At 40.6% G+C, this 19,034-nt stretch overlaps 1 protein-coding gene across 1 annotated transcript in view; it reads left to right on the top strand.

The window, feature by feature from the left end:
• Lrp4 (LDL receptor related protein 4) overlaps positions 1-19,034 on the top strand; it is a 339,698-nt gene that overhangs the window by 100,281 nt on the left and 220,383 nt on the right. The window contains exons 12-14 of the mRNA XM_068388178.1: positions 1,014-1,170; positions 4,974-5,136; positions 8,178-8,311. Coding sequence (XP_068244279.1) covers positions 1,014-1,170; positions 4,974-5,136; positions 8,178-8,311 — 454 coding nt within the window. The remainder of the gene's footprint in view (positions 1-1,013; positions 1,171-4,973; positions 5,137-8,177; positions 8,312-19,034) is intronic.

Genomic DNA, 19,034 nt, shown 5'->3' with positions numbered 1-19,034 from the left:
GCCACACCTCCTCGAAGCGTAAACGTTATTAGGGGTGCAGATTGCTATGAGGCGTGTCAAGAATACATCCCTGATATTATGCGATATCCTTGAGAGAAAATTAAGGATATTCGTGCCAGGAGTTAGAATTCTGGATAACTAAAGGTAAAATTCTCTGGGAATATCACTGTAGTACATATATCCCTTAGGAACCTACTTTAAGGAACTTCCATCAGGACGACATGGCTATCTCACCCAAAAATAGATTTTTCGCTTCGCTCAAATCCGTTTATTGTGAAGTGTAAGAGTACTTTTTGTCATGCTGTATGTGATTCAGTGTCCTTACATCTCTATATTTTCTTGTTGATTAAACTATCTCTTTTTGTGTGATACCTGTAAGTTCTTCATGAGAAATATTTTCTTATAGACTTGCTAGTGTAAATCCAGAACTCATTTGCTTGCCATTTCTTTTTTAGCATTTCAAGTCTATTAAAATTTGTTAGTGGTGAAAGTCAAGACAGTAAAGGTCTGGATTATAAGTAAAATGTTTTTTAAGGAATTTTATTGTATTTTAGATTCCTTTCAAGTTTTTTGTATATTTTTAACTGCTACAGTTATTCTACCACGATCCCCATCTAATAAGTGGATACTAGGTAAGATTCATTTAAATAAAAAAACAAAAGATAGATTATTTTAATACTGGTACTTACTACTAGGTAAGATTCATTGACATAAAAAAAACAAAGATAAATTATTTCAATACTTAACGGATATTCACTATTTCTCACACTCCTCCCCATATTGCTTTATCTTAAGATAAAAAAGTTACATAAACATACAATGGCAAAGACATCTAGCAGCCATTGATAAGTACCAAAGAGAGTATATAGCTGAAAGTTAATACAATGGAAGTACCTGAGCAGTATTGAAATAAAAAAGATAAATTATTACTGTACAACTGCTGTATTTTTACATTTATTTGAAGAGTATTGATAGGGGAATGTTGAAATTGTACCAAATAACTTGTTTTACAGGAAAGGGCTTAAAGGACTTATGGATTTGCGAGTCTTCAAGCAACAAAGGAATTTTGTAAGCACCCCTTGTAATATTGGTAATGGAGGCTGCTCACATCTATGTTTGTTGGAACCAAATAACTATACATGTGCTTGTCCAACTGGCATTCTCATGAAGGTAATATACCTTTAATGTCAAAATTCAAATTATTTTTACTGTATTCAAATGACTTATCTTAATGCATTGAGTATTTGCATAGTAGTTAACTCCCTTTTTATTTATTTTGTTGTTGATTTTCTCCGTTTCTCTTTTTCTTCTTGTAACTTCTCATTCATTTATATTCTCTTTAGATAAGTCATTCTATTTGATCGATAATTAACATGAAAAGTTTATTTTTTTCACATAAATCCAACCATTTCACTAAGGTTTTTTATCCTAAATAAGGCTTCTCTGAAATATCAAAGTTTAAACATCTAACAAATATTTACAGAAAAAATCCTAAATAATCTTTGATAAAACTATTCTTCATTTCATACAGACAGATAATATTAATATATCTTCTAAAGCTTGTTTAGTTTAAGTTATTAGTAGCGTGTTATCATCAAATTACCGTTTCGCTGCTCCTTGACAGCACATGATTGTTCATAGCAAGAATGTAAAGTTTTACACTTATTATCTTGACCACAGCGTTTTTCATTAACTTAACCCATTGTCACCATCATATAAAAACATGACAGAGAGATGGAGCTGGGGGGAGAGTGACTGCTCCCCGCACTCTAGTTTTGGGGTGTTTGAATGTGCGTGGATGTAGTACGATAGAGAGTAAAAGATGTGAAATTGGAAGTATGTTTAGGAATAGAAGGATGGATGTATTGGCCTTGTGTGAGACGAAGATAAAAGGAAAGGGTGAAGTGATGTTTGGTGAAATGTCTGGTAGAGTGTCTGGGATTGAAAGGGGAAGAGCGAGAGAGGGTGTGGCTTTATTGCTGAGTGAATGGATGACAGGTAAAGTAGTGGAATGGAAGGAGATATCATCTAGGTTAATGTGGGTAAGGGTTAGGTTGGGTAGGGAATGTTGGGCGTTTGTCAGTGCGTATAGGCCAGGTAGTGAGAAAAGTGAAGAAGAGCGGAATGAGTTCTGGAATGAATTAACTAGGTGTGTAGAAGGACTGGGTAGAAGGAATTATGTAGTTGTCATGGGTGACATAAATGCTAGAGTGGGCGCTGGATAGGTAGAAGGTGTCATTGGGAAGTATGGCGTACCAGGTGAAAATGAGAGTGGTGAGAGACTGGTAGATATGTGTGTTGAGCAAGAGATGGTGATAAGTAATAGCTTTTTCAAAAAGAAAGATAAAAATAAGTATACATGGGTAAGAGTGGCAAATGGAAGAGTAGTAGAAAGGGCATTAATGGATTATGTGTTGATAACTAAAAGAATGTTTGGAAGATTGAAAGACGTGCACGTGTTTAGGGGTATGGCTAATGGTATGTCTGATAATTATTTGGTGGAAGGAAAATTAGTTGTAGCAAAAGAGTGGGGGAATAGAGTAAGTGGATGTAATAGGGAGCTAGTGAGGGTTGAAGAGCTAATAAAACCGGGGGTAAAAAGTAAATATCAGGTAAGGTTGAAAATGACATATGACGAAGTGAAAGTAAGAGAAACTGGCAATTTAGTAAAAGAATATTTTGTTGGGATTGCAAGTGATGTGTGTGGCAAGAAGGTTGTTGGAGGCAGTGAATGGTGGAATGAAGGAGTGAAGGTAAAAGTGGAAGAGGAAAAGAGGGCTTTTGAAGAATGGCTGCAGAGTAACAGTATAGAAAAGTATAAAAAATATAAAGAGAAAAATGTGGAAGTAAAGCGCAAGGTACGTGAAGCAAAGAGGGCAGCTGACCTGAGGTAGGGTAAGGGATTGGGTCATTCATATGAAGAGAATAAGAAGTTTTGGAAAGAAGTGAAGAGAGTAAGGAAGGCTGGCTCAAGAATTGAAGAGACAGTGAAAGATGGAAATGGAAGGTTGTTAAAAGGAGAGGAGGCAAGGAAAAGATGGGCGGAATATTTTGAAAGTTTACTGAATGTTGAAGATAATAGGGAGGCAGATATAATTGCTGTTGCAGGTGTTGAGGTGCCAGTGATGGGAGATGAGAATGAGAGAGAGATTACAATAGATGAAGTGAGGAGAGCATTAGATGAAACGAGAGTAGGAAAAGCATCTGGTATGGATGGTGTGAGAGCTGAGATGTTGAAGGAAGGGGGTGTGACTGTACTTGAATGGTTAGTGAGATTGTTTAATATGTGTTTTGTGTTGTCAATGGTACCAGTAGATTGGGTTTGTGCATGTATTGTACCACTATATAAGGGTAAGGGAGATGTGCATGAGTGTTGTAATTCAAGAGGTATTAGTTTGTTAAGCGTAGTTGGAAAAGTGTATGGTAGAGTAATGATTAATAGGATCAAGGATAAAACAGAGAATGCAATCTTAGAAGTACAGGGTGGTTTTAGAAGAGGTAGGGGTTGTATGAATCAGATTTTTACAGTAAGGCAGATATGCGAGAAATATTTAGCAAAAGGTAAGGAGGTGTATGTTGCGTTTATGGATCTGAAGAAAGCGTATGATAGAGTTGATAGGAAAGCAATGTGGAATGTGATGAGGTTATGTGGAGTTGGTGGAAGGTTGTTGCAAGCAGTGAAAAGTTTCTACAAAGGTAGTAAAGCATGTGTTAGGATAGGAAATGAAGTGAGTGATTGGTTTCCGGTGAGAGTGGGGCTGAGACAGGGATGTGTGATGTCGCCGTGGTTGTTTAACTTGTATGTTGATGGAGTGGTGAGAGAGGTGAATGCTCGAGTGCTTGGACGAGGATTAAAACTGGTTGACGAGAATGACCATGAATGGGAGGTAAATCAGTTGTTGTTTGCGGATGATACTGTACTGGTTGCAGACACAGAAGAGAAGCTTGGCCGATTAGTGACAGAATTTGGAAGAATGTGTGAGAGAAGGAAGTTGAGAGTTAATGTGGGTAAGAGTAAGGTTATGAGATGTACGAGAAGGGAAGGTGGTGCAAGGTTGAATGTCATGTTGAATGGAGAGTTACATGAGGAGGTGGATCAGTTTAAGTACTTGGGGTCTGTTGTTGCAGCAAATGGTGGAGTGGAAGCAGATGTACGTCAGAGAGTGAATGAAGGTTGCAAAGTGTTGGGGGCAGTTAAGGGAGTAGTAAAAAATAGAGGGTTGGGCATGAATGTAAAGAGAGTTCTATATGAGAAAGTGATTGTACCAACTGTGATGTATGGATCGGAGTTGTGGGGAATGAAAGTGATGGAGAGACAGAAATTGAATGTGTTTGAGATGAAGTGTCTAAGGAGTATGGCTGGTGTATCTCGAGTAGATAGGGTTAGGAACGAAGTGGTGAGAGTGAGAACGGGTGTAAGAAATGAGTTAGCAGCTAGAGTGGATATGAATGTGTTGAGGTGGTTTGGCCATGTTGAGAGAATGGAAAATGGTTGTCTGCTAAAGAAGGTGATGAATGCACGAGTTGATGAGAGAAGTACAAGAGGAAGGCCAAGGTTTGGGTGGATGGATGGAGTGAAGGAAGCTCTGGGTGATAGGAGGATAGATGTGAGAGAGGCAAGAGAGCGTGCTAGAAATAGGAATGAATGGCGAGCGATTGTGACGCAGTTCCGGTAGGCCCTGCTGCTTCCTCCGATGCCTTAGATGACCGCGGAGGTAGCAGCAGTAGGGGATTCAGCATTATGAAGCTTCATCTGTGGTGGATAACGGGGGAGGATGGGCTGTGGCACCCTAGCAGTACCAGCTGAACTCAGTTGAGTCCCTTGTTAGGCTGGGAGGAACGTAGAGAGTAGAGGTCCCCTTTTTGTTTTTGTTTCATTTGTTGATGTCGGCTACCCCCCAAAATTGTGGGAAGTGCCTTGGTATATGTATGTATGTATATTCAAATGTTATTATTTTCAATTCTTTCTACAGGGTGATAATCACACATGCCACAGACAACCAATGGAATCTCTTATTTTTGCCCGTCGACATGATATTCGCCAGTTGTCTCTTGATACTTTGTACTTGGCTGATGTGGTCCTTCCCCTGGCAGGCCTGCAAAATGTAGTTGCTTTGGATTATGATCCAGTTTCAGGTAAAGAAAAAAATTGAATCTATTTTTAGATATACGATTTGATCCCTCATTTTTTTCTTTTATCCTTTAAAGCATGGTTTCCCAAAGTGGGCTCCGTGAGTGAGGCTAAGGGGCTCCGGAAGCCCTTTCTTAAAGAGGACCAAATGCTTTATATGGAAAAATGTAATGGCTGCAGACATTTAATTATTTATCTTTTTACTGGAAAGAGATATGATACATAACTACAGGTGTAAAGAGTTTCAGGATGGTTCATGAAAAAGAAAATAAAGAAATAAATTAGAAAATGCAACAATTTTTGATTAATCAAAAACAAAGAAAATGGTTGTAAACACGAAAATATAGTAAAATCACGAACAGGAACAACTAATGAACAAGTACTGTATAAGCAAATGCTGATCTCATCCAGGCCACCAAAATTATTTTGTGGAAATTCCACAAAATAACTATAGTGGCCTTGATGAAAAGTTGCCAATTAGTCCTTTTATAAAAGACAAAAATAAGAAAAAAAGATATAATGACGAGTATGATAAGTAAAATCTAAAGACCCCAACAATAATAAAGACCATTCTTTAGTTGTGATTTTCTTCGACTTATTCATTTTCATTGTCGATATCATTTGTAGTTTATTCTCATATACATCCATTATGAGCATTCTTTACCTGGTATATATTTTCATGACTCAAATCTCAGACAACCAAAGAAGCAAATTTGTCAATGCTTTTGTGGTTGCTCCCTTTGGCTTAAGCCATAAGTCAAGGAACCCAAAAATCATTAGTTAGTATTAAAGTTTTTCATATTTATTTTAGAAATTATCTTCTTAGTGCTCCGTGAAAAACCTTTCCCCTGCTCAGGGGCTCCATGGTGTCCTGAAGTTTGGGAAACCCTGCTTTAAAGTTATAACTTTTTCTCTCTTTTAGAATAGTGTCTTGAATAAAATATTTTGTTTTTAATATCAAAATAAGTTGTAATGCTTTTATAGAAGTTTGATTTAGTAGATTATAAAAGCTGATTTTAACCTAAGAGTGCAAAGATATTTTGTTTTTACATTATATGTCAATGTCAAAGAAGCAAACATTTCAATTTTAAAAGTGTAGTGGAGCCTCTAGATCTGAAAATTGGGACAAAATTTTGTCATCAAATGGAAGATCCCACCAGGATGACCAATGCAGAAAAATATATAACTTATGATATGGAAGGAGTTGAACCGGGGGTGTAAGACAAACGTTCAGAATTGATAGAGAAAAACAATTGGGATTTAGACAAGAAGGAGGGTATATTTGAAAGTGAAGGAGAAAACCTTTATGTGGCATACTTGGACCTAGGAAAACATCATAAAACAAGTAGGGAGACAAGGAAAAGAATTTTAATGTTCTATTCCATTGAAGGTGTTGAGAAAAAATAAGTTTCTGGGATAGAAGGAAAGTATACATGAAAATATGTAGATGGAAAAGGACACATTTTGGCATAAAAATAACCGAGATGTGTGTGTTGTGTGGTGGTTTAGTATTTCTATGGATGAAGTAATGCAAAAATTCAAAGAATGGAAATTAAACATGTAGTCCATACAAAATTTTGCCATAAGAGTATGGAATTTGTAAATTAATTGTTAGTTCACAGCGTATTTAAGAAACACTCGAGATAAGTAACACACCAATGTGGGCAGCAACTTTAGTAAAAAAAGGGCAATATCTTGTTTAGAGAAATCAAAGTAGAAAAATATACAAGTAAATTAGGAATAAATACACACAATTATTTTCTAAAATCTTCAAAATGAAGCACAAAGAAAAACCCAAGTACATTTTCCTTTTTGCAGAATATTAAAGTGAATAAAAATGGAAAATAAAGTTTTGCAAAACTTATCATATAAAGCATTTACAAAAAAATAGATTATGAAATCTTGAAATAGTGCAGAAATCATGAATTGGAGTGAATGGTGGCCAATACATAACTACACAGGTAGCTGCAATACAGTATATGAAGAGTCTGATGCAAAAAATGGATTTCTGCACCTGGAAAGCAATTGCCAAAGGCAAAAATGTTTCATCTCATATTCCATGCACTATAATGAGAGGGGCTGAAATGAATGGGGATTAATGGTAAAAATTAAAGATGAATTGATAGTCAGCACTGATAAAACGATCATAGGCAAAGTAAACATAAATCTGTTAACAACATTAAGGATTTCTGAAAAGTGAGTTTAGTCTTTGTGACATATCCCTGGATACAGATACCATATGTGGTGAGAAACGACCTTCTCTGTCCGACATAAAATACCAATGAATTTGAGAAAACAGTATTTGTGACATTGTTATATGCATACATAATAGATGAATAGGATTAAATATTCAAGCCGCCCCTATAGGTTCTGGCGGGATTTCAGTAGGATGAACACCAAGAATCAGAAAGGGGTCAAGGTTGCTGTGAAGGATCTACTTATCTATTTTTTATATTGGTTGTTATTGTCAATGTTGTCCTCAAATGGATATCCATAATGGATTAACTGACGTGAGACAAGCAAGTAATTTAGCCATAACTCTCAGGAAAAAATATCCAAGTCATTCAAATCAAGGATCAAGTATTGTATGCATCATACATCCTAGCTTCAGTAGTTAGAGCTTTGATAATTTTCAATGGTATTGCTTGATTTTTGGAAATTTCCTTTTTGTATTACAGGTATCAATTTACTCATAAAATTTAAAGCTTTCTGACAAATAAGTCAATGAATGAATAGTTTTGGTGCTTTTGTAGCTGAAAAGTTCTACTTAGGGCCAGGGTACCACTTAGTGTGACCCATCTCCCCATGGTACAGTATAATTTCTGAATTTTACTCTCCATTCATTCCCTTTGGCTACTCCAAACCTGTAGTCCAGCTTCAAATTTTACTTTGTATTCAATAAAGAATTATTTTGGGAAGTCCTATTGGAATCTTGAAATGGGATTTTGTGTTCCTCTTAAACTATTTTATAATAATATAGTGTAGGTAAGAGGAAATGGAAAATTATGTTATACATAAATACTAAATATTTACCTTCTTTGACCAGGGGACCTCTTCTTGCCAGACAGTGCTGCATCAGTTATTTTGCGTGTCTCTTTGGATGGAACAAAGTATATCAAAATCATTCAGTCAGCCATTGACACAGTTGAAGGAATTGCATTAGACACTACAGGTAGAAAGGTGAGTACATTACTACATTCTAGGAAAGAAGAGAAATTTAAAATATAAGGAAAGAAGATATATAGGAAATCTCATCATTTCCTTCATGTTCTTTTGAGGCCTCCTGAATTATATATTTAACCTTCTATCTGGTCCAAAATCCCGATTTGTGTGTATTAACGTTTCCTCATTTGCTTTTCATCAGCTGTGCTTGTTAAATTGTATGATAAAGTATAGTAAATATCTATAATAAAGAACTTTTCCTCTTCTTTTACATTTCTGTAGTCTTTCTATGTACTGTAAGCCTGAGTGGGGTTAGTCTTACTGTTTACCCTTATTACCTCTGTCAAAGAGTTACTGCAATAATTGGTTGATTTATTTGTCTGTTTTTCTATGGACTTTTGCCTGTGGACAGGGTTACGTCAAAACTACTTGACGGCTTTTGATGAAGTATTCACTGAAGATAGATCTTAGGATGTGGACGACCCCATTAAATTTTGGAGCTGTTCTGGATCCGGAACTGGATTTGGATTTTTCATGTGTCTGTGGACAAGATTACATCATAACTACTTGATGGATTTTGACAAAATTTTCACCAGAGATAGATCTTAGGTCATGGACGACCCGATTAATGATTGAATGAATGATTTTCAGTTCTCTATGACATTTGGAGATGATTTGTATTAGCATTTTTCACCATTTTAAAGGTAACATCAAAATTACTTGATAGATTTTTACGAAATTTTCACCACAGATAGATCTTAGTTCATGGACAACCCCTTTGAATTTCAAAGATGATCCGGATTCTAGATCCAGTTTTGTATTTTTTGCCATTTTAAAGATATCTTCAAAACCACTCGACGGATTTTAACGAAAATTTCCACGCACGGAGATCTTAGGTCATGGACGACCCCATTAAATTTTAGAGATGATCAAGCTCTGGATTCTAGATCTGTATTTGCATTTTTCATCATTTTAAAGATAACGTCAAAACAGATTGATAGATTTTGCCTAAATTTCCATCACAGATAGACTTGAGGATTGGATGACTTCATTAACCTTTGGCTGAGGTCAGAAATCTCTTGATTGCTCTTGTTTCTATTTGGGTGAGAGTGCCATGTCGTCCTGATGGAAGGGTTCATTTAGGTAGCCTTCTAAGGGATAGCATATTTGCTACAGTGATACTCCCAGAGAAATAAACCGAAGGTCTCCAGGATTCTAACTTCTGGTGTGAGTATCCAATTAAGGATATCGCATAATATTAGGGGACATATTTTTTAGATACGACACATTGTAATCTTCACCCCGAATAGATTTAACTCTTTGATGTAAGGGGGAAGAGTGGCAAAAGAAGGGGGTGCTGTTCTAGGTACCCGGTGGACCTCCTATCCGTACTACTACCACGCGCCATTCCTTTTCTTGTCGTTAAGCAGAAATGGCCGCTGATAAAGTAATTTTGGGTGGGGTCAGCAAAAGGGTGGATCCATCAGGATGACATGGCACTCTCCCCCAAAAATATATTTTTTCAATATTAAACTTAGCCGGTGATCATATAGCTGTCAGCTCTGCTGCCCGACAGAAAAACCTAAGGACAAAATACGCCAGCGATCGCTATACAGGTGGGGGTGTACATCAACAGCGCCATCTGTCGAGCAGGTACTCAAGTACTCCATGTCAACACAGAACCAATTTTCTCTCTGTCGTGCCACTGGCAAGACCCACTAAAATACGCTGTTACTAACTGGATTTGTTTTCACAACTATTTGGTGAAGTACACTATTCTAGTTTTGAGCTTTCGCTATGCAGGGGTTTTATCTTCATCTCAAAACTTGAACTCGTTTTGGATAGATTTAATTATGGTGACTAAGAGAGTATGGACTCTCTTTCACTTTTAAATGGCCGACCCTTCCCTTAGACGGAAGTGTGTTTAGGTTTTTAGTAATTTTGCTTAACACGTTATAGATCTATATATTTTATATCTCTCCGCCTTTATTAGGCCTCTTCGATTAACTTTCCATTTATTATAAACATATAAAAAGAAATTTTTATGTTTTGTTTATTTGCGACCTTTCCTGATAGTAGGCGGTCTTAACTTGGAACCGAAGTTAATCAACGTTGAGCCCGTTATATCGTATTTAGCCTTTAAAGAATTTATAACTTTTTAAATTTAATGTTTTATGAAAGAATTTCTTTGATAGTCTTCGTACTGTTTTCAAAGATGAACTAACGTTTAGTTTTTTTTTTAGACTACGCAGTTGTTGACGTTCAGGACGTTCAACATGCGCTCTATCGTTACGATAGAGAGAGATTGTATCACGGTTTCACTTTGCAGTAAGAGTAAATCGATTCTGACGTTTCGTTCATTCTTTCTTAACTTAAATAGTTTAAATTCTAAATTAAAGGAACTTTTTATTTGGAAAACCTTTCAGTTTTTTCCTTTAGCCATATAACATGTTTTTTTGACGATATATAATTGGGCTCTTCTCTCAGGTGCGAAATCAAGAGAGAAAGAGAGAGATAGATAGAGACGGAGGGAGAGAGAGAAAAAAAAATAAAACGTTCCGTTCAAGCGGGTAACGTTGTTCTCGTGTCACTCTCCTCCCTAGTCGCTGTACGGGGAAGAAGGTAAAACGTTTCTAGGGTTTTATTCTTGTCCCCAGGCTATGTGCGGTGAGAGATTGTAAACGTAGTTTAATTGAACTAGTGTTTAGTCTCTTTCCCAGCCACTGAATTCTTTATCCTTATATGTTTTCTGTTTTTGCTAGTATTAATGAGCTGCATTATACGACTGTTTTCGCAATTACTACCTTTTAATGAAGGGTAGAATTGCGTGTTTCAGGTAGAAATTAGTAAAAGTTTCGATTTCAGTGAAATAAGTGCAAAACAGAAAATCGAAGTGATAAAGTGATATGCGCAAAGTGTTACAGTGTTGCGTCCGAGGGTTCGTCTGTTCGTGCCTGTCGTTCACCTAGTCCGGGACCTCTTGCAAGCTCCCAAGCCCAGGGGAGAAGTAATGTCGAACGACTTATGGGTTCGTCAGGCCTTGATCAACGAACAGACGTTTCCCTCCGTGGTTTCGGGCGTATCTACCCAAGATCGCCCCACCCACACAAAGACGAGAGAGCCCATTTACTTCTCGTCTGCGGAAGAGGTTTCTCGTAAGAAACCATGGACCAAGGTCTCGCAGCTTATTAAGTGCAAGTCGGTCCCTTCCGCGCAAGTCCAACGGCCCAGTTGTAGCCACTGGGTCAGTTCGGACTCGCTGCAGTCTTCCGACGACTGCTCACCTCCTTAGAGAGGCAAAGCGGTACCGCAACAGGCAGTAACTCCGTCTGTTGCCGCACCAGCTGTTGTAGACCCTGAGTGGTCTTTGCTGCAGTCTATGCAGACTCAGTTAGCTGCTGTTATGCAGGAGTATCGTGCGGAGAAGGTTGACGCTGCACCCGTTAGCCTACAACCTACCACGGTTGTGCGCCCAGCAGACGCTGAGGCTGCCTGCTCCCACACTCCAGCTGTGAGAGCTCCTCCACCCATGCGCAGTCGACCCTGCCAGACGCATGCTGACGTTCACAGACGCACGGAACCCTCCGTTGATGTTCGTGTGCTACCACAACAACAGGAGGGTGGAGTTAAGCTGCCGTGTTTTGACGCGGTGCGTCAACCTCCGCATTCTAGAGTTGTTTTGGCTGCTCAGTATAGACAGTCAAAGTAGTCTCGAGTGAACACTGTATGTCCTCACGCTCCCGTTGTGGTTGACAGTTCAGTTGTTGACAGTTCACAGTCTATCAAGCAGTTACATGACGTTGCCTTCTGGTCTGCTACTAATGCACCAGTGCTGTATGTCCTCACGCACCTGTTGTGGTTGACAGTTCAGTTTTTGACAGTTCACAGACTGTCAAGCAGTTACATGACGTTGCCTTCTGGTCTGCTACTAATGCACCAGTGCTGTATGTCCTCACGCACCTGTTGTGGTTGACAGTTCAGTTTTTGACAGTTCACAGACTGTCAAGCAGTTACATAACGTTGCCTTCTGGTCTGCTGCTAATGCACCAGTGAGACCCTCACTGAGATAACCTAGCTTTTCTCGGACAAGGTTCCTGTAGATGAGAAAGTGCTGTTCTCCCTCCTACTGATATTCCTTTGAGGACTCTGTCATTTGGAGAGGAGCCTTAAGCTGCTTAGCCTCCTATGGACTTTAATTAAATCATGATGATTTTTTAAGGATCTTCGTCCGGATCTTGTAACTGCTGCTCCTCGTTCGCCTAACGTCAGAACTTACACTAGGCCTAGCTACTTCGAAGCCGTTGTTGTTAAGCTAGTGCTCTCTCGCTCTCCTAGAGAGCGTTACGTTGGCTAGGCGACTGGTTTTTGCACCAGGAGGAGTTTTAGGGATACAGCCTTTGATTTCCCTTCTTTTAAACTGGCTTATAGAGCGAGAGTCTGATAGGACACGAGAGAAGTTCTCGGCTTGGGAGTTCATGCCTCTGCCCAGATAGACTTCTCAATTCTGGTAGACTCGCCCTGGCGCCTAGCCAGGAGACGCTCCAAGTTTTTTACAGGTCAACTTCTCAACTTTTGCGAGCCTTTGAAGTTTTGCTGTACTATTATGTCACACATAACAAGGCTTCCAGGGATGGTAAATGGTTCCGCCTCAGTCGCTAACCCCGTCTGTTGCCACACCTGCTCCCGTAGACCCTAAATAGGCTTTGCTGCAAGACATGCAGTTCAAGCTTGTGTCCTTGATAGAGGACTTTAATACGGAGAAGAACCTTCTGGCCAACAACCTTCCAACCGGTGGGTTGTGCGCCCTGTTGACGCTGAGGTATCCTACTCGCGTCTGCCAGTTGAGGTGGTTCCTCCACCGATGCGACCCAGTGTGGGTTGCCAGTCGCACGTTGACGTTAAGCGACGCTCGGAGGTGGTTGTTGACGTTCAGTGTCACTAGGAAGACGTTCAACAACCAGCAGAGGTGACTTGTTGTGACGCAGTGCGTCAACCTCAGCAACCCGGTAGGGTGTTGACTGCACAACCCAGACAGTCTAGACAGTTTCGGGTTGACGCTGTACTTCCTCGCGCACCCATGGTTGTTGACAGTTCACAGACTGTGCAGCAGTGCCATGATATTGCGTCCGGCTCCGTCACGCATCCACCAGTGCGACCGGATTCAGCGAGTCAGACGTTGCCCACTCCGTTGCCGTTTCCTCATCAGTTTCGGATGAGGAACCCTCTGATGAGGACGTTGCTGAACAAGACGATCAACCCCCAGCCCTGCTATCCATCCAGAAGATGCTGAAGAAGGAACGCTGCCCAGTCAGGCTGTGGATGAGTCTGGTAGGGACCCTGTCATCCGTGGATCAATTTGTGTCACTAGGAAGACTACACCTCTGTCCTCTTCTATACCATCTAGCTTTTCACTGGAAAAAGGACAAGACGCTAGAAGCGGTCTCGATCCCGGTTTCCGGAAAGATAAAGTCTGGTCTGACTTGGTGAAAGGACTATATCAACCTTAGAGAGGGTCTTCCCCTGACTGTTCAGACTCCCAACCACGTTCTCTTCTCGGACGCATCGGACGTAGGCTGGGGTGCGACTTTAGACGGTAGGGAATGCTCGGGATTATGGAACTCGAGTCAAAGGACAATGCATTTCACTGCAAGAAGCTACTGGCAGTACGTCTGACCTGGAAAAGCTTCAGGTCTCTCCTTCAAGGCAAAGTGGTGGAGGTGAACTCGGACAACACCACGGCTTTGGCGTACATCTCCCAGCAAGGAGGAACCTACTCTCTGACATGGTACGAGATCGCAAGGGACCTCCTCACCTGGTCAAAAGGTCTAGACATTTCACTAGTAACGAGGTTCATCCAAGGCAACTTGAATGTCATGGCAGATTGTCTCAGTCGGAAGGGACAAATAATTCCAACAGAATGGACCCTCCACAAGGATGTTTGCAAGAGACTTTGGGCCACCTGGGGCCAGCCAACCATAGATCTCTTCGCAACCTCGATGACCAAGAGGCTCCCAATATTTTGCTCACCAATCCCGGACCCAGCAGCAGTTCATATAGATGCCTTTCTACTAGATTGGTCACATCTAGATCTATATGCATTCCCTCCGTTCAAGATTGTCAACAAGGTACTGCAGAAGTTCGCCTCTCACGAAGGGACAAGGTTGACGCTAGTTGCTTCCCTCTGGCCCGCGAGAGAATGGCTCACCGAGGTACTTCGATGGCTAGTAGACGTTCCCAGAACGCTTCCCCTAAGGGTGGACCTTCTACGTCAGCCATGCATAAAGAAGGTACACCAAGGCCTCCACGCTCTTCGTCTGACTGCCTTCAGACTATCGAAAGACTCTCGAGAGCTAGAGGCTTTTCGAAGGAGGCAACCAGAGCGATTGCTAGAGCAAGGAGAACATCCACCCTTAGAGTCTACCAATCGAAGTGGGAAATCTTCCGAAACTGGTGCAAGTCAGTATCCGTATCCTCGACCAGTACCTCTGTAACTCAAATAGCTGACTTTCTCTTATATCTGAGGAAAGAAAGATCTCTTTCAGCTCCCAATATCAAGGGTTACAGAAGCATGTTGGCATCAGTCTTCCGTCACAGAGGCTTAGATCTTTCCAACAATAAAGATCTACAGGACCTCCTTAAGTCTTTTGAGACCACGAAGGAGCGTCGTTTGGTTACACCTGGTTGGAATTTAGACGTGGTACTAAGATTCCTTATGTCAGACAGGTTTGAACCTCTACAATCAGCCTCCCTGAAAGATCTCACCTTTAAGACTCTTTTCCTGATATGCTTAGCCACAGCTAAAAGAGTCAGTGAGATTCATACCTTCAACAAGAACATCGGATTCTCATCCGAAACGGCTACATGTTCTACAACTTGGTTTTCTAGCCAAACACGAGCTGCCTTCTCGGCCTTGACCAATATCGTTCGATATTCCAAACTTATCGTATGGTTGGAAATGAACTAGAAAGAGTCTTATGTCCTGTAAGAGCTCTTAAATTCTGTTTAAAACCTTTACGAAGCCCGTCTGAAGCTTTATGGTGTTCAGTTAAGAATCCATCTTTGCCTATGTCAAAGAATGCTTTATCCTATTTTATCAGACTGTTAATACGAGAAGCTCATTCCCATCTGAATGAGGAAGACCAAGCTTTGCTGAAGGTAAGGACACACGAAGTTAGAGCTGTCGCAACTTCCGTGGCCTTTAAACAAATTAGATCTCTGCAAAGTATATTCGACGCAACCTATTGGAAAAGCAAATCAGTGTTCGCGTCTTTTTATCTTAAGAATGTCCAGTCTCTTTACGAGAACTGCTACACTCTGGGACCATTCGTAGCAACGAGTGCAGTAGTGGGTGAGGGCTCAACCACTACAATTCCCTAATTCCATAACCTTTTTTAATCTTTCTCTTGAAATGTTTTATTATTGTTTTTGGGTTGTCCGGAAGGCTAAGAAGCCTTTCGCATCCTAGTTGATTTGGCGGGTGGTCAAAGTCATTTCTTGAGAAGCGCCTAGATTAGAGGTTTTGATGAGGTCCTTTAGTATGGGTTGCAACCCTTCATACTTCAACTCCTAGGAGTCGCTCAGCATCCTATGAGGATCGCGAGGCTCAGTAAGGAAGACGTACTTAAAAAGGCAGAGTAATTGTTCAAGTCGACTTCCTTACCAGGTACTTATTTATTTTATGTTTGTTATTTTGAATAACTGCTAAAATGAAATACAAAATACTTAGCTCATAATAATGTCAACATGTAATGCTGGTCTCTACCCACCCCCCTGGGTGTGAATCAGCTATATGATCACCGGCTAAGTTTAATATTGAAAAATGTTATTTTCATTAGTAAAATAAATTTTTGAATATACTTACCCGGTGATCATAAATTAAAGGACCCTCCCTTCCTCCCCAATAGAGACCCAGTGGGCAGAGGAGAAAATTGGTTCTGTGTTGACATGGAGTACTTGAGTACCTGCTCGACAGATGGCGCTGTTGATGTACACCCCCACCTGTATAGCGATCGCTGGCGTATTTTGTCCTTAGGTTTTTCTGTCGGGCAGCAGAGCTGACAGCTATATGATCACCGGGTAAGTATATTCAAAAATTTATTTTACTAATGAAAATAACATTTTTACTTTGGTCAAAATCTGTTTTTTTTTGTGCTCGGGCCATGTCGTCCTGATGGAAGCTTACCAGAGAATTAACTTGAAATTACTATAGCTGTGGGTTTGTGTATGTGCCCTCTAACTTGAATGGATATCTTTATCTGGTCTACTAGACCTGTATGTGAAATTCCAGGTAACTGTCATTTCCACTAAGCATGGAACTGGTTTAGTGCTTCCTGCCTCCTGCAGGGAAAGTGTCGATATTGACAATAAGGATTCAAGGTTTGTATTTCCGTAGGAACAAAAGGGAAAACTTTAGAGCTTACCTTTTACTTACCATGGAAATCTGTATACTGATTTCAAGTTCTGGGCCCTTTATAGGGATTGAATAAAACTGGCGTGTTTTATTTGCGTTAACTGAGGTAGCAGTAATAAGACACAGATACGTTTTAGTATCTTTAATTTGCAACTAATCAGATCCAGCATTATAATACATCAAGGTCCATATTTTCTCCTGTATAAGAAATATATAATTTCATTATCGGAATAATGCCACTCAATGGAGGTGTGAAACCAAATCTGTCTAACTTGTTCAGATTTTTTGGACATTCATAAACACTGTGATGTAAACATTCACTCGGCAGTGCTGTTATTGGTCAGATATGCACCTATATGGAACAGTATGTTAATCATCGTTATGATTTGCACTAGAAGGTAAGTATACCCATGCACCCGATGCACTGTAAAGTCTCAAAACAGTCCACTATTCATCGCAGCCCTAGACGACAGGTTTAATGACACTACAGTACCCACCGCCACCATAAAATGTTTTATTTCATGTACTTGCTCCACATAGTGTTTGTAGAAAACCATGGATGATCTCCACCCAGTGTATGAGCGGAGTCTTTCAAAGTCCATATGTTGAAAGAAGTTCAACGAAGAAGCAACTTTCCTCGGATCGTGACCTGCGGGTGTACTCTCAGGATCTGCTATGCGAATAAAGTAGGTGAGCTTCGCTCTCAGTTGTCTTAGGGATAGGTTTGATCCTGAGGTTTTGCCTTCTGAAGTCTGAAGTTCTTCGAAGATAGACCTCAAGACACTACTGGACACAGAGAAGCATCTTCCTTCAGTGGGCAGATTCTCCAAGGACCCCACCTCTTAGTGGGGAGCTTATTCTTGGCAAGAAAGGCAGGATCAGGAAAGAGGTTCAGTTCTCCTGAGTCTAGGAAATGAATATGGCCTTCGTTTCTGAATAGGGCCACTATTTCACTAACTCTAGCCCCTGAGGCTGTTGCAAGCAGAAAAATTACTTACTGTGTTAGATCCTTTAGAGTACAATTCTCATTGTTTAGGTTCGAAGCATAGTGCAAGACTTTGTCCTAGGACCACGTGATGGGCCTTTGGTGGGGTTGCTGGCTTGAGTCTAGTGCATGCTTTTGGGATCTTATTAAAGCTTTCACTAGAGAGGTCCACTTCAAAGGCGTACAGAAGTGGTCTAGCCAGGGACGACTTACACGAGGTAATCGTAGTAGAAGCCAGGCCTTGTTCATGTAGGAATATGAAGAATGCGAGACAGAAATCTATTGTTACTTCTGTCAGTTTCCTTGTTTTTACAAAGGAAACCCATTTCTTCCATGACGTTTCATATTGTCTCCTAGTCAAACTTGACTTATACTCTTTGATGAAGTCGACTTTATCCTTCACGATTCCAAAATTTTGTTTGCCGCTACGGCGAGAAAATCATGAGATGTAGGTTGTTGGTTCTCGAGAATGAAGCGCAGACAATCGACTTCTGGACCAGTCGGGATAATACTGGATCCAACAGTGGAAACAGCTTCTGTTTCAGCTCTAGAACTAGAAGGAACCAATTGCTTTTGGGCCACTTGGGGGCCACTACTGCTGCTGTCCCTCTGAAGGATCTTAGCTTGCCAAGATCTCTTAGTAGGAGGTTGGTGGAAACAGGTAAATGCAATTCCACCTGTTCCAGTTGAGGGACATGGCATCCGTCGCCTCTGCTTGAGGGTCCATATAAGGGGCTACGTAACGAGGTAGTTTCTTGTTGTCACTCGTTGTGAAGAGGTCGATCTGCAGTTCCGGGACTTTTTCCAAGATAAAAGAGAATGACTCTGCGTCTAGGGACCATTCTGTCTCTATGGGCTTTTGCCTAGATAGAGTGTCCGCCGTCACGTTGCGGAACCCTTGTAGGTGAACTGCTGATAGGTGTCATCCCTTCCTCCTTGCCAGGTAGAAGATGGCTAATATCACACGGTTGATGTGAGGCGATCTCGACCCTTGTTGATTCAGACATTTTACTATCACTTCGTTGTCCAGAACCAATCTGATGTGGATTGCCCTGCGAGGGGATAGTTTCTTCAACGTCAGGAAAATAGCCAAAGCTTCCAAAATGTTGATATGAAAGGTTTTGAACTGATGAGACCAATTCCCTTGCACTTTTCTCTCGTGAGAATGGCCTCCCCATCCTTCCAAGGAGGTGTCTGTGTGTATCACCACTGATGGTTGTGGTGGTTGCTGAGAAATTGTCCGTGCTAGGCTCATGGCTGTTGACCACGGCCTTAACTGCCTGCGCAATATGGTCGGGGTCAACCTTAGTTGATCTCTTCGAGCGTTTGATGCGTATCTTCTTCAG

Source organism: Palaemon carinicauda, chromosome 1, assembly GCF_036898095.1.
Source record: "Palaemon carinicauda isolate YSFRI2023 chromosome 1, ASM3689809v2, whole genome shotgun sequence".
Classification (NCBI taxonomy): Eukaryota; Metazoa; Arthropoda; class Malacostraca; order Decapoda; family Palaemonidae; genus Palaemon; species Palaemon carinicauda.
This window is presented reverse-complemented; position numbering and strand designations above follow the sequence as displayed.